The sequence below is a fragment of the Erpetoichthys calabaricus genome, chromosome 2, assembly GCF_900747795.2.
Source record: "Erpetoichthys calabaricus chromosome 2, fErpCal1.3, whole genome shotgun sequence".
In the NCBI taxonomy this organism is placed as follows: Eukaryota; Metazoa; Chordata; class Cladistia; order Polypteriformes; family Polypteridae; genus Erpetoichthys; species Erpetoichthys calabaricus.
The window spans coordinates 252,263,747-252,280,824 of NC_041395.2; the positions used below are offsets into that span (position 1 = coordinate 252,263,747).

The 17,078-nt window shown below is 34.9% G+C and overlaps 1 protein-coding gene across 4 annotated transcripts in view; it reads right to left on the minus strand.

Moving 5' to 3' along the window:
- slc22a15 (solute carrier family 22 member 15) overlaps positions 1-17,078 on the minus strand; it is a 51,370-nt gene that overhangs the window by 29,794 nt on the left and 4,498 nt on the right. For 3 of the 4 annotated variants that reach the window (XM_028795367.2, XM_028795370.2, XM_028795369.2), the window contains exons 3-8: positions 12,247-12,379; positions 11,488-11,652; positions 8,925-9,054; positions 7,985-8,200; positions 5,988-6,128; positions 4,616-4,701 (exon numbers count right to left, since the gene is read on the minus strand). In XM_028795367.2, the coding sequence (XP_028651200.1) occupies positions 4,616-4,701; positions 5,988-6,128; positions 7,985-8,200; positions 8,925-9,054; positions 11,488-11,652; positions 12,247-12,379 (871 nt within the window). The remainder of the gene's footprint in view (positions 1-4,615; positions 4,702-5,987; positions 6,129-7,984; positions 8,201-8,924; positions 9,055-11,487; positions 11,653-12,246; positions 12,380-17,078) is intronic. The other variant, XM_051922837.1, reaches the window with a different exon arrangement.

The window sequence follows — 17,078 nt, forward strand, 5'->3', positions numbered from 1 at the left end:
AGCTGAGCGCATGGCATGTGGAACAATAGCTAAGCACTGTCTAAAATCTCCTCCTAATAAAAGTACCTTTCCTCCAAAGGGAATATTATTATTCATCAACGTTTGTAGAAGTTTATCAATGGTGTTGAGTAAGTGACTGGATGCCATTAGATGCAAAAGCAAATGAACTATTGTAGGATCTAATGCAGTTCATAAAGTTTTTACTTTCAGGTACTTCGTTAGTTAGAAGCTTCTGTAGATATGCAGGATATGAATGTAAAGGAGGCAGTCTAATTTGACCCTTTTGACAACAACGTGTAAATTCATTACTTGTATTGCCAGTTGTTTCTTCAGGGAAGTTAAGTGAATGACAATGATTGCAAATGACATTCATTAATCCCAATGAATTTTCATGAATAGTGGAGTCATTATTGAACGCGTTGTCAGCTAACTGGCACAATCGTTTAGCAGGTGTTTGTCGTTGATGTCCTTGACGTGTATCTTTTGTCTGTGCCGTTTGAGAGGTGCGTCGTTGTATGTGCAGGATTTGGGACGTGCTATTGTGGAGCTGTAATCGATTTGCCTGTGCTGTGTGAGAAGCCCGTTGCAGTTTACGGCGTTCATTGTTTGTATTGAGCCTTGCCCGTTTTTGTATGTCGGTTAGTCGAGCTGTCTCTTTTTGGAGCCTTGCCTGCTTGTTTTCCGGCATTTCAGATGCGCGTTGTAGATGTCTGCGTTTATTTATTTTGTCCCTTCGCTGCAGTTTTTGTATCTCTGAGACTCGAGTTGTTTCGTTTTGAACCCTTGCCTGTTTCGATGCAGCACTTTGAGACGCGCGCTGCATGCGTCCACGTTCATTGTGTCTGTCCATCTGCGCTCGTTTCTGTAACTGTGTTAGTTGAGCTTTGCGTTTTTGGAGCCGAGACATTTTTTCTTCCGGGGTTTCAGAAGCACGTTGTAGGCGCCGACGTGTATTGTTTTTTTTCATGCGGGTTCGTGTGTTTGGTCCCCTCACTCGAGCCGTATCGTTTTGTACCCGTGATCGTGAATTCATCACTTGTTTGTTCTTCAGCGTTAGAAATATGGATAAGTAATAAAGAGGATCGCACTCACTGTTAATATGGAGCCTTTTCTGTGGTTGAACGATTAATAGTGCATCAGTGTGATGAGATCGACCTATGCTGCATAATTTGAACGTGTTCAGATGACGTATGTTTAATACGGACGGTTCGTTCAGTAATGGGGCTTTGTGTCTCATTTCTTATTTATGTTAGTGTGGTCGCGGGTCCGAATCCTCCTTTTTGTGTATGTTTCGTGTGCTATGTCCGTAGTCTGTCCCGTTTCGTGTCCAATGGGTTTATGTGGCGCTTGCGTCGGACTTCTTTTTTTTTGTGTGCTAGGGGCGCGTTGCCTCACTTTTTTATCTCTGTTAGTGGAGGGGGTGTTTGTGTGTCGTGGGTCTCAACCCTCTTCTTTGTGTGTGTTCCGTTTCGTGTGCCATGGGCTTCGTGCGGCGCCGGCGTCTGACTCCTTTTTTCTGTGTGCTATGGGCGCCTCATTTCTTATTTTACGTTGCTTTCCATCTGGTTTCCGTTGCTTGGAAGGGGGGTTTTGTGGGGGCGCCTGCGCAGTACGTCTTTTGCATCCACGGCCCATGTCCGGATGTCCCTGCGTCCATCCGGTTTACCATTCTCGTTTAGTAATATGGATATTTTGAGAAATTTAATAAAGTAACATTCATTTATCATCTAAACTCTTTTTAATCCATTTCTATGTGCTGCGGAGTGCATGGGTCCTGCTAGTTAATACTAAAAACGAGTATCAATTTATTACTTACTAGTTCTCATTTCTGCAGTTCTGCCAGGTTTCTGTTATTGCTACAACAACATGGGATTTTACCCTTTTGTTTTGTATCATTAATTATTTCCTGTTGATTAGTATTTCAATGCTATATTTAATTTCATTGTCTATTTTCTCTTTTTGAAAATTCTCATAAGCTCAGCCCCCATGTTTCAGGTCCCCCTTGCAGGACCGACCTATAAGGCTAAATAAAAACATTTTTAAAACTGCATAAAATCATTCGTTCATTTACCTCTTTAATTACAGTTCAACATTTTTCAGTTAAAATGCCATTTTACTTGCCCCTGTACAATTTGTTGAAGTTTTTTCTTTCTTCCTTCAAAGCTGAGTGAACTGTCATATCACCCTTACCCACCACTACGCATTCTCAAATGTCCCAACTCTATCCTGTTCAATTTGACTAATAGTTTATTAACTAATAAAAAAAGAGGGTGATTTCTGCTTTCAAAATACACCCCATTCAACTTAACATGTTGTCTTGATCGCTGGATAGGTCAATCTGAATGTCAATACTGGAATGTCCTCCTTTATTGGATCGCTTGTTTGTAAATCAAAATGATGGGCTGGTTTTTTAGTAATCAGCTTTCTGAATTTCCCAGGTTATATGCCCTTTCAAACAAGATAGTATGTGTATTTCTATTGACTAATGCTTGTGACTTATTGATAAAAAAAGCTGCATCTCCTTGCTTTTTACCATAGTAAAAAAATAAATGTGCATTATGTACAGTACATGTTGAGAAGTTGTATATATACATGTTAGATTGAGGATTTTAAACTAATGAATGGGGAGTGGAATGCTGAAAAGTCTTAGACTGGCCAACTTTGAATACTGTAGTTTATTTAGTGTTATATACAGCAGTAATATTAATCCTTTAAACTCAACCTAACATTTGGCCAGTTTCTGTTACTTTGATTTGACTGCTTATAGCTTCCTCAAATACTTTTTCATAGCACTTTCACAGCACCTTTTGTTTACATACAACTTCTTCAAACCAGTACAGGTCCAATTAACTGGTGCATTTTATTCTACACCAAGAATTAAGATACACATTGAACCTTCTTATCTCTCCAATCTTCACAGGGCTAGAAAAATTAGCACTCTCAAGAACACCACTTCTGCAGTTGAAACCATAAACATTTCACCTACCTGCCTTGCATGCCTTATGCCTTGTGTAAATTAAAGCTTATTTTTACTATGTCACATGTGCATCCATCATAGTTCTAGCCAGAATCGTAAGCATCACCAGGGAGATTTCCTACTAGTGCAACAGGAATACATGGTGACAAGATTGTATAAGATGTGCTGGCACTGGTACAAAACCAGTGTTTGTTACTTAGTAACAGCAAGCGATTTTTTTATTGTGTTTATATACAAAACGGGACTACTTGTTGATGCCTCACCCCAACACTATCTGCAGGCACACAGCACTTCAACCTTTCTGACTTCACCGGCTATATTCAATTCAACTTATTTACAGAGTACTTTTCTTTTTATATATTTAACTTTCTCCTAGTTTTCTCTCTTTGCTCTTTGGTGCTCCTAAAGCTATTGATGAATTAATGAACTCATAATAATCTTAGCACTTGCCTTGCAACCCTACTGCCTCCTGCCATTCCTCCTCTCAAATGTCAGATGATACTGTTCATCTCTAAATAGCTTTATGAAGTACCATTCGACCTGCAATCACACAATATTATTTGTGCAGAATTAAAAAAACACCAAAAAATAACTTAATACCATAGAAGTCATCAAAAGCAAAATTCTAAAAGGAAATCCTACAACCAAAATTGAAGAAACCTTACACAAAGAGATCACACAGGGTCTTTCCAGTTATTGAAATCTTAATTATGTCAACACCAGCAGAGCATGTCCATCTAGGAGTAAAACTGTATTACAGAAAAATAAACATAAAAGCTGTAAAATGTTCTTCCTGGCTCATAGCTGTTGAAATTATCTCATTTTATTGCAATGTGTAAAATGCTATGATCATATAATTGTTTAATTGTTGTTTTATTCATTGGTAGAAAGGAAATGAACCAACCCGCGGTACCTTGGGTTTAAGACATTTTACATTGCATATATAGTATAGTCTACCATCTAAAACTCTCATATGGAAACACTTCTTGAATTTTAGTCTTTTGCAGTGCACATGGAGAATAATTGCATACAGTAAATGAAAGTTACAGGCATAATCTAAAATGAAAAAGCTACAAGGTTAATTTTCTCTTCATGTTTAGTACCGTAGAGATAATTTTTCTTTTATTTTCAATACTTACAATGTACATTAACTGTTGCCATTTTGCTGATAATTAAAAATACATTAAATACCAAGGTTGGCCATAAACACAATTTGTAGAGTCAGAGCATAGACACTGATGAAAATAAGGTGAGTGCACCCCTACAGAGTAAAGATGTCCTTATAGGTTTCCCAAAGTCACTGGTCATATACATGTAGCCCTGTTGTACTCATTAAGAAGTGCACAAGAACAAGGATGCCAGAACTATTTACCAAAGTTATATACTCATAAATTGCCTCTTATTAAAAAAAAAAAAAAAACACACACAAAAAACAACTTCCTTTCAATAAACATTTCTCACTCTGACCAAAATAAGTAATCAAACTGTTGATTGTTCAAATATCAATATATTTCAGTTTTTGTCAAAGATAAAAACATACAGGCCTGAATGATACATAAATTCGGGATTTAAAATACTGATAATAACTATTTCAAACAGTTCTATACATTTACATTCCAATTACAAAAAAGGACTTACTTGAGTTATATGGTAAAAAAAGAGATGCCATACATGAAAACCCCGCAAAAATCAAAAACACAGAACTGGTCTTTCTTCTTCCAGCCCTTAAAAAAAAAAAAAGTAGTTTAAACTTATCATTCACTACCCAAATATTAGCCCCTCAGACACCCCCACAATATCACTGTACATACATTTAAAAAAGCACAAATATTTTTGTAACATTACTGGGGAATAAAATTTTTGTCAAAAAAAAGAATACAAATACCTGGGTAGGACCCTGATTTGTATTCTTCCTATTCATAAAAATGCAGAAATGAACAAAACAGTATATCTCACAAAGAAAATTTAGGTCATTCAGTATAGTTCATCAGTCTCTGGTCATAGTACTATCTACTACATTATCTGCTTCTCTATTCGCAAAGCAGCAGTTGTCAAATGTTCATTTCAGAGGGAAAGTGGAAGTCACTAAGCCTTGTGCTATGGTAGCCAACAATAACAAAAGGAGTACATCAATTATGTGGTTTCAGCAGTGACATTCTACTCTCTCATGTGCAAGCAACACAAAAAATACTATGAAAAAAGTGTTAAAAGAGCATACTTGTACTGTCCTAGTAGTGCCTAGGTGGTGGGTGACTGTTTCAAAACATATCACACAAAGGATGTTTACTATATCTGCATCAGTACAGCAATGGACACACAAAATGCCTTTCCTACAGTATTTATGTTCATATTTTAGTATTTACTTGTTTCTGTTACACATAATAGCATTTTTTTCTTGTTGAAAAAAACAACTTCAGCGTTTTTGGCAAGTTTTTCCAGGGGTAGCTGTGGAGAAACTGTGGAGTAAATATACCTTAAATACTGAGACTCAAAGACCCTGTGTTAAGCAGGCAGAAATAAAGTATTAGGGACAACACTGTAAAAGAAACAGTTATTACATCTACCTGTTTATTTCTACTTATTTAATACTTATAAAAATAGTTTGTTTCAAAGTAGCTTCTATACTTTTAATGTTCTTCCACATATTCTTCTCACAAAAAATTCTCAAACTATTGCTCTTTTAAACTAATTCTTTACATATCTGCTAAGACACAGCCGTATACGAAGTTTTCTACAAAAGAAAATAAATCTACATCTGTGTTTTTCACCTATAATACACATTTATCTTACCATTTTAACTAAATCCAGTCATGTAACTCACTGAAATGAACTGTTAAAAATTAATTACTACAGTACAAATGCAAAAATTCCACATACGTACATGTTTAGATAACAAAGAAAAAAATTGAAAGTTTTGCACAAATCAGACTGAAATAGACAGTGAGTTATGAAATCTTACTGGCTTGTACATTAACTGCTAAATTAGAAAATAAACACAAACCAAACCTACCACTGCTTATTAATGAAGTACATGCATAGTGGGTATGATGGGAGTTCAACAAGTCCATAAAGTGAAACATTAAGGTATCTGTTTCCTTTCAGCTCTCCTGCATTCATTGTCAATCCATAATAGACTAAGCTGCATACATACCTAAAATAATGAAAATAAAAAAATAAAAACAGTATGTGAAACATAACAGCATTTGAACTACGATAGGGTGTAATTCCAGTGTTATTAGGTAAATAATGATTAGTTGTCATGGGGTGGATCAGTGGGACAATGAAGTGAAGAGAGTGCAGGTATGCACTGTTTTTTTTTTCTCCCACCTTTAAAATATTTTAAAGGACTTTGGTACATCGGTAAGCTTAAACTACATTTTTCAAAATCACTACCAACCGCATCTAGGACTTTAATAATAAAGAATGCTGAGAGGATTTCACATTCCTTCACAAGATGACCTGGTTAAAGGTGGCTTTATTTTCATGACAGGGATCCCCTTAAAGGAATCAAGGAAATCTTTTTTTTTTTTATTACTTACCCTGTTCTGTTTGTAGTGATGGCCAAGAAAAATTGTAAATCTCATGTTTTTAATGGAGAGCAGAGATAGCAAAATTCCTGATACAACAGGAGTCTCTGTGGACCAACTCTGGGGAAAAAAAACAGTATCAAAACATCCATAAAAAATCCTGTCCGGTATCTAGCTGCATGCTCCAAACATGTGGATTTTATCTAAAGTATTGTTATATATACCACTTCCACTTGCACAATGGGAGAGTGTTAAAATGAAATTGAGCTTTTGAGTTGAAGTACTGCCTGTGTCCTCATTCATTGTTCGTTAAGCCACAAATTCAGTATTTCCAGAATTTTCATTGACTATGAAACTGCAGCAGTGAATTGATCCTCTGTTTGTTGAAGTATCTTGGATATGCACAAATATGCCAAATACGACAATGCTTTCACACAACTTCCTTTAAATTTTAACCTTTAGTTGTACATGTCCCTCAGACTACACTCTGCAACACTAATATCACATAAAGCGGATGGTAGATAATGAATGTGCTATGACTAAAGGATGAAGAGGGGGAAGTGGGTCTACAATTCAAAAGCTTGTTCATGTTTCAGCACATTTTACTTTCGTTCATGAAGGGATTTTTCCACAAACGGTTTGTTCAACAATATTATTGAAAAAATGCATATGGTACATTGTGAGCATGAACTGGACACCTGATATGTGGATTATGTGACAAGAAATTTCAGATATTTTTCATTGATGTTTTGATATTTCTTGGTAGTTCCCATTAACGCCTATTGAATCAGGTATTTTGTTACCTCCATTCTCCATAGAAACATAAGACTAGAAATGTTTCATCCATAACTACAAATAACACAGATTAAATAACAGTTAATCATTTTTGGATGAAATACTCCTTTACTAAACAAAATCAGCAAACTACGTACCTACATTACATTGATATTAGCAAAAAAACAAAAACAAACACTATAGATATATATATAGTATTTAACCTGTCTTTGATCAAAATTATAATTTACAGATTACAAAAGTTTTCACCTCTCACAAATTCAATACTAAAGAATGACCATGTTCAAACCTGATAAAAGGTTTAATGACAACATACCAATATAAATATAAAACCAATTGGTTTTTAGACTTTAAAATCTTTATACTGTAGGTAAAAATAATATTTACGCACATGGCCAAGAACAGCTAGAAATGTACTTATTAATGTTGCAGTTCTACAATTTATATATTACATTACTCAAATTTTTTAACAAGTATTAAGGATTTAAATCCAAACATGAAGACTCATTCATGTTATATTTAAACTTATTTAAGTATCCAATAAAAACATACAAATACAAATAGCAAATTTAAAAAGTTAATTTCTACGTAGTACAAAATTATTCAATGTAATCTTTTTTTTGAAAAGTTAATGCAGTAATCATTTAGAACATCTGTACATATTTTCATATTCATTATCACTTACCACACATACATCAAAATGATAGTCTGCCAGCGCAGAACAGGGTGCTTTACTAGATTCAGAACTCCATAATTGAAATCTCCTGACTTCACTGTAGGTGATTTCAGTTTCACTCTCAATCCTTCATTTCCATTCCGAGCTGCAAAGCAGTTCATCACTTCCTCTGCTTCTTTCAACAGTCCTTGAGAATAGAGCCATCTTGGCGACTCTGGTGCTGTTCTGCATTCAACGAATTTAAATTCCAATATGCGTCATATTCAAATATGTGTTTTGCACTGTTTACTACAGAAAACATATTTTCACAGGCAAAGTGGTTGTCAATGAAAAAATAAATTGTAGAATCTCAGGCCCCAAGGGGGCTTTAAAGTTGGAAGCGCAGGGGAGTAATAAATTAAGTCATATAATATAAAAATGGAAATTAAAAAGTGAGGCTCTGGCAAATTCAATTCCTCAATTTCTCATTCATTTTAATGGGGTGCTTTTACTATATAGTATACTCAAGTGTGGAAAAACTGTTGTGCCTTTATACAGTTGCAATAATTTATATCCTTTAGAAAATTGTGCCCTTCCCTCCACATATGCCAAGATGTCATTTATATAAGTAAGACTCTTGACCACAGATAAAATAGCTCAGCTATAATCTACATGACATAATTAAAAACAACTGAAAAACTCCAGTCATACTAGAAATGAAGAAAAAACAAATACAAAATAGTGTTTTCTAAGGAACAGGACTCTAATATCCCTTTTGAAATGTATACAGTGCTGGTCACAGAGAGTCCTCATTATATTTAGAACTTCAACAAAAGTAAATACATATATATATATATAATTATATATATATATATATATATATGAAAACAGTAGTTCTGACTGATCCTAGGTCAGGATTATGAATATTGGTTATAATAAAGCAGAAAACAGGCAACAGCAAGAAACTTACAAACAAAAAAGGAAAAGCACAGCTCCAGGGGAATTGGCAGCTACTGCTAGAGTACGCCACTGACGTATGTAATATCCAAGGACTCCAAAGAGAGCTATCCCAATGGCAAATGTCATATTAGTCATTGTACCTGGAGAGAGTGGGGGATAATTTAATCAACATGCACAAAATACTTAAGTTCATCTATCTGCACACATTAATTAATCCTTTTCAAGTTGATGGTGAGGTGTCTATCACAATAAACATGATTTTCTCTATGGATGTTAATAAATCTTTCATAACTGTGCACATTTAAATAAAAAGGAAGTACAGTATTTAAAATAATGATATGAAGTAAATCCCTAAAGAGATTATGAGAAAAATATTTGCAACATATCATTTACCACATTATTTTCAGCTTGTATAAAAGGCAGTTTTGTCAAAAGATTATTACAGTCCTCTCCGTAAGTACTGTGGACAGAGAAGTCAAATTTGTCATTTAGTTGTACCCGTGCCATTCACACTTGCTTGGTATAGGTTTATGACCTCTGCCTCCTTTTCAGTAAAACTTGGTCAATTAGATTTAGATAAGGAGACTTATTTAACAAATCCAAGACTCTTAACCTTCCTCCACTGACAAGTTCCCTGGTTGTACTCAGTGTCTTTGAGTCATTGCTTTTCTGAAGCTTTTATTTATACAATTAATGTGTACATAAATATTTTGCCTTATTGTCTGCTGTTGTAACTGTTAATTATACACAACGCCTAGGTAGGATACACAGACTCTCTCAGAACCAATGTAAGATGTGTTACAGTGAAGTTGAATCAGGTTTTTTAATTCGATGGCCATGGTGTTGTGTCCCTTCATGTATCATTGGTTTTACTATATGCTCATTTAGAAACCACTTGCTTCAATATCATCTCAAGTCAGAATAGCTGGAACACATTTAGCATACAATTCCCCAGGTACAAATACTCGAGTCAAAATTGTTCACACACCAGTCAAAGCCTTAGGATAGATAAATAAAAGAGCCATAGGTCAATTCACTTGTTTTGGAACAGAGGATCAACCACCACAGGAAAGAAGAGGAAGAGGACACAGGAGGGGAGGAAGAATAAGAGCAAGAGCAAGGAGACAAATGGTTTCAAATGACATTCATGTCACTCCTGTTGACCATGTCCTTGTGCATGGGATGTTGATGGCAGAAGCTGGTCAAAGAGTGCAACCAAATCTGAGTCTCTTCACAGTAATACTTTAATTCTATAGTACAAACTTTCAGTGAGGAAAATAGGTCATTTAAATACTGCTCTCTACTGTAACTGTGGAATACTGTACACTGTTACATTCAACACCTACATGTACTGTAGCTGTTTGCTCTTTATGCTATCTGAAATGCACCGAATAACTTTACCATTTCCCACAATTACTGTTTGTTCCTATTGTAAAATGTATGGTTCTATCAGTTAGTACTTGCAGTATTTTGTTCTCCAGACCTGAGAAACGACTACCTGGTGGAGGCAGAAGAACCCTATTTTCTGAAGAGCAAGAGAGGGAAACAATCAATATAGTTATAGCCAACAACACGATTGCCTTGTGGGAGATACAAAAGAGGATTATTGAGGACCAAGAAATCTTCTGAGGAATTGATGCAGTCAGCATTTCCACAATTGACTGCATTCTTCGAAAAAACAGGTAGACGATGAAACAGGCATATCGTGTTCCTTTGAAAGGGAACTCCGATGGAGTTAAAAAACCAATACCTGGAATATTTGCAGGCATAATATTTTTTCATACTGTTTAAAGTATTTGAGCATTTTTTAGAAAATGTCTACATTTGTTGTTTATATGGTATATTCATTATGTAAAGAGGTAGTGGGGGGACCATCAAGTAATATTACTCATTGCAGTAACTGGTTTTTACAGCAGTGTTTTGAATTGATCTCAGCATGGTGTAAGGCTATGTTGTAGTATATGTTTTTTTTAGGACTTTTGTGTGATGTCTGAAGGCAAAGTTTGGTTTTGATATAAGATTACATGATTATGAGTAGACAGTTTGGTTTTGACCCGGAAATTTGAAGAGTTGAGTGTCCGGTTATGAAATTGTGTTTAGTGTTTTCAGAAATTATCTTATCTTCAAGAAATGTGTCTAAGCAATCAAGAAAACTGTGATATGCAGTATCTAATTACATTTTTTCAAATTTCTTTGCAATTATGTTAGCATTTGGGCAAACACCACAATACTTCATATGACAACTATGCTTTATATGCAACTTCATATGACATATAACAAATAACAGAACAATAAACAGAAGCAGTCCATCTCATGGGAGCCAAACCACCATCCAAAAATCTCCAATTTTATTACCAGTAGGAGAAAGCAAAATCACAGACAGTTATGGTATAATTTAAAACATAAGTACATGGCTTGTCAAACCTATTCCTCAAGAACAGTTCAGTTTAGTAAAAGTTTCATAACTTTTATTTCCATTAGTGAAAATTGGTATACCTGTAATTTTTTAAAAAAGTATTGAGTGATTCTATGTTCATTTTTAAATAAATAATTTACGTTGTTCTGTGACATACCTGTTAATGCCCAATATGACTTGCCAACATATTCTTGAACAAGTACAAATGAAACCAGTGCCATTCCTCCATTCATAAGTCCAGCCAAAAGCCGAGAAGCAGCAAAAATTTCATAATTTGAAGCAAATGCTGTTACAAATCCAAATATTATATAAAATAGAAAACCTGGTAATGGGAGAAATGATTATGTTAACTACTAGTTTCACAGTTAAAGTAAAATCAGCAATTATATACCAATAAATGCTCATATATACTGTACAGTATGCAGTTAACACTGATACTCATTCATAAGTATGACACAAGCCCCAGATTTAATTTATCCACATCAGGAACTCATTTTTTGTTTATTGGTACAGCAAACTATATTATAAAATTAAACATAATACTAATTCTGTCTAAACAGACCCATAATAAAAAAAATATTTTTCTTATGATAGAACAATCAATTATTTTAATTAAATGCAACAGCACATTATAACTACTATTTTTAGATAAGACTGACATTTTTCAGACAAACGCGCAAGTACAGCGGTCTTAGGATACAGCACTCTGTATCTTAGGTGAATTTACTAGAATGAATTTAGAAAACAACTACTTAGTAAATAATCAACATTCATTCTTTCATTCCCAAACCACTGTATACAGTTCAGGGGCATGGGGTACTATTCAACACTTTTGCTTAATTATTATCCAAGTCTAATAACCTCTTGTGATTTAAACACAATAAAACAAAACTCAGTCAGTATTGCATTGCATTACCTGTTAGAAATACAGGTCTACGGCCAATCTTGTCAGCGAGGGGTCCAAACAGCACATTGCCAATTAAAACTCCCACAAAAAAAAAAGATCCAGCCAAGCTAACTTTGAATGCTTGACTTTCTATTAAATGCCACTGTCAAAACAAGACAGAAGGTAAACTTTAAAATACATCTTGGGTAATAAAAGAAATATGAAGCCAGAAAATAAAACCATACCCTCCCCAAAACACCCCTTTCTTAGAGTGAAATATTTTGTTAAGCTGTAATAATAAAGTCACTGTTCCTCATAAAATCTTTTTTTTCTGATAACTAGATCTTAAATTATTACTACAATGTAGATTTTCTGATAAAATTAATCAAGAGTCCCTACCCAATCCCCATCACAGTGTCATTTGTATTTCACTACACTTAAAAGAGGTAAGGTATCACGGTTAACATACATTATTTTATTCACAATTGCACAGTGTTGACATGGAATAAATATTGACTCAATGTAATGTGCCCTTACCAGTCTTAGGACATGTATTTTCATCTTAAATGGATCATGGACAGATAAACTTTAAAAATCATTCAAAAAGGAAGGACAGGAATCTCACTCAGAAACTCATAAAAACTTTCCTTTCTTTTATCTTTTACAAACAGAAAATAACTATAAACACATAGGCAACTTAGGTTACAAGTATGTGCCTAAAACCTGGTACTTTAGAATATATTTAATTTTGCTGTTTATCTTGTTCAATGTGGTACATGATGTGAACATACCAGCAAAGTGTATTAAACAAATGAGGTCTGAACTCTTCAGTTGTTACTGCTTTTAAATGCTTAAAAATTAATGTTCTTCCAGTGTCTGTGTTTTATTCATCTTACAAATCATAAATCTTTAAATGTAAACATTAAGGAACACACATGCTTCTAGAAAAAAAAATGTTTCAACTCCATATGTATTGAACATCTTTGATCATTTTCTGGTTTGGGAATAACTGTGCTGTTCACCATATGCAATTTTTCCAATCCATTCAAACAGATGGATAAAAATAAAATGAAATACATGAAACAAATCATGGGTGTGTAAACATCTGACATGTCTCCAGAACTGAAATAACAATTTTAAAGCAAATGATGATAAAGGACAAAGTTATAAATTGTAATGCTTTAACAAGATAACAAGCTTGCAGAAAACTTTGTTATACATAAAGTAGATGTGTTGTTTTTTTTCTTGGTTTTTATTAGAGTAATTTGCTTACAGTAATTAAATAATGATTTTGCTACATCTCCTGTAGATACTACATATAAGCAATTTACAAAAGCATCACACTTGCTGGAGATTCCAGAAAGATAGTCAGTATACAGAGTTATTTTTCTGTTTTTTCATAAATACTAGTACCCAGCAGAAGCAGAACTTCTACAACAAGGCAGTGAACATATTATGGTCTCTGATATGTTTCCGGCCATTCTATCTTGCAGACGCTGTAATTGAAACTTATTGGTGGTTATTTTTAAAACCTTGATTTAATTACACAACTAATTTTTGTTATTTGTGCAAACCTAGGCTTTTTGGGCATAAATGGAATTACAAGTGCAATGTAGAACAGCACATAAAATGTAAGCAACATTTACAGCAAGGGAGCAATTTAAAGAATATCTGACTGGCAAGGAGAACCTGCTAAGATAAGAAATTACAACACTAGGCTTTAAAAAGCAATGAAAAATTACCGTTCTAGTAATTTCTTCTCATCATCCATGAAAGTAAGTAGGCAAAATGTCTGACACCGACATTTGACATAATCAATGTACAAGTATCAACTCCTTTAACGTCCTAGCTAGTAATGGTAAAACATTATCATCATCATCATCATCAGTGCAGTTCTAGTTCTTGCATTTTATTCAAACATTTTAAAACTGTTATTGCTTGAATGACGCTCTCCTTCAATACAACTGTACACATATGTTCTAAAATTATAATTGCCAAAAAAGTTAAGTCTTACAGCTAATTGTAAGGTGTAGATTTACACTTTCACAGTTTCTGTCAACAAAACACATCAGAATGTAGCGGGGCCACATAGTTAACATTGTTAAATGTCAGTTCTGAGTGCGTCTCATTTCATTGTCCCGTTTGCTGTTTGTATGTGTATCAGTTAATGCCATCCCCGATGATGGAAGGAGACCACAGCCGCAAACCTGGAAAACACCTGTTCACGATTAATCAATTACCGCCGTCACAGGACTATTTAAGCCAGCAGGAGGAGAAAGAGAGGAGAGGAAGGAGAGGAGAGAAGGAGATTTTTCACATTCACGACCACGAGCCATCTGTACCTGTTATATTCCACATCGCGCATTTCCATCTAGTTTTTCTATCCGCCGTACTTGCTTCAAGAACTTCATCACGAGAGACCCCGGGGTCGGAATTAATCCTCCACCACGCACCGAGGATTCATGGTGAGGCTGCTCCATGGGAAAATCAAACGACTCATTTTTCGCTAGTTCAGTCAACCGCATTCAGGACAGTTTTTAATAACCGGACTCAAGTTCACAATCATTTCCGTATCTAATTCAATTTTTGTTATTCGTGTTGTGTGTTTATATGTTACAGGGGCAAGGGAGGGTTTTTGTTGTATTTATATTTGGTGGTGTCTTGTTGTTGCTGGGGTGGAGAGATATTTATATCTGTTTTCTATTTTTTGCATGTCTTGTTGTTTCATTTAATACATTTAATCCGTTTAATTTTACATCCTGCTTTTGTGTACTTATATTTACACCGTCGATTGTGGGGAAAAGTTTAATTGGTTAGAAGTATGGCTTGATAGTTAGATTCTTTCTCAGTAAATTATCCAGGCCACAGGTCTTGGAGGTGTAGCTGCCGGCTGGGTAAAGGGGTCGGCCATTACAAGGTGAAGAAAGGCTAAACCCATTGTTAATCATCCTACGAAAGTTACCTTGCGTGTCTAGTTTGATTTGTTCTGCAAATTTTCAACAAAGAGCACAAAGATGAACAGAGTGTTCGCTTGTCTCTTCAGTATGGTATCAAATACTGGTCACTGCTATTGTCAAAAGTTAGCTCTAGAGAAGACCATTTGCATATTTTCCATGATTCAGATAAGATTTTGAGTGACCAGAAGAAGGAGAAGTTAGTGACATTGAGAATGTTTTCGGATTAGATTGTAAATCAGGAAGTGACAACTATTACTCAGATGTGTTTTCTTTTCAGGAGCTCCCACATCACGATTGTGTTCCCATATTATGTGGGCTCATTTTTACAGATCTTGCAAAACATGGATTTCTTACCAAGCGTGAGGTTGAAAGGACTCCACACTTTTAAGTTCTTTGGTCTTCAACCCTTCACTGAATTTACATCTTCCGCCATACCTCTAAATGTTATTAATGTTTTATTTGATGAATATAGTGATGTTCGTAAAAAATAAGTTGGTGAATATTTTCATCACCGATATTTATTGGTTGTTGCTGTCCAAAATGATACTTCTCAGATTCTTGTAAATACACAAAGAAATTAACTTTACGATATAGAAATTTAGAAACTCAAAAAAAACAAAAAAAAAAACATATTGTACACGTGAGGACAAAGCTCATGTATACATCATTGGATTTATCTGAAAAACATGATATTTTTATTACAGCACACATACATGTTATGTTTCAACCAAGATCTTTCCTCTGGCTTAAGTATATTTCTCTTTTATTGTCATTTGTGGTGTTTCTGGTATTGTGTCATTACTATTAATATTATTAGATTTGTTTAGTACTAGCTCTGTTACTGTGTACATTTCAGAAGACGATGGGCGTCATTTATAGTGCTGTCATTTAAATGTGGTAGAAGTACTATGTAACTAAGTGTGTTTCAGTACCCAATATTTGTAGTTTTTTTTTTTTTTTTTTTTAACCAACTTCTAATATTATTGGCAGTATGTTGTAATGGTTAAGGCTTTGGATGTAGGACTTCAAACTGAGGATGAGGGTTCAAAACCTGCTACTGACACTGTGTGGTCAAGACCAAATACCTGCACTTGCCTGTGTTCCAATTGGAAAATAAAGAATGAAATGTAATCAATTGTAACTCAGATGTTGTAATTTACCTTGGATAAAAGCATCAGTTAAATACTCGGTAATAAAAATATTATAAAGTCACTGGAGCTGCTTATCCATAAGTAAAACATTCCTGTGTTAGATCAATTCCTGCCTTTTCCTACTGACTTCACTTATGTTAATGGTCATTGCAAAATGCAGTGTTATAGGAATATGAATTGAAACAGGAAATCAGCTATGTTCCCTTTAAGCTATGGCTTTTTTTTTTTTAGGCGCTTCGCAGCACTTTTGAACTGTTGTGCAGCTGTTAACACAATGCTCACTCCCCCTCTTGCACTGCATTTTTTTAGATCCGTGAAGCTGTTATCTGGTCTTTCACCCTTGGGTAATGAACCACTTCTCACAAACCCCTCCAGGTCATCATTTGTCTTGGTGCTTCGCAGCAATAAATACCCATACCTCTAAGGGCATACACCTTACTTCTCTGCAATATTGCAAGTATTTCACCACCAAACGATTCTTTAAAGTATATGTATATCAGAGAGCTTGACATTCTAATCCGGCTTGAATTTGTATGTATTTTACCGCATTGCGTGGAGTAAGAAGAAGACGACAAAACAAGGAGTACTGCAGGTGCCCAAGGAGGGCACTTGCTAACCATGTCTTCTTTTGTGTTTCACGTTACTTTATCCATTTCACACTTAATTTTCCATGCAGTTCTCCACCTCATCTTTTTTCTGTGCATAGCAGCCTCCCTTCATCATTCACCACCAGACCCATTTTTCTGCATGGTTA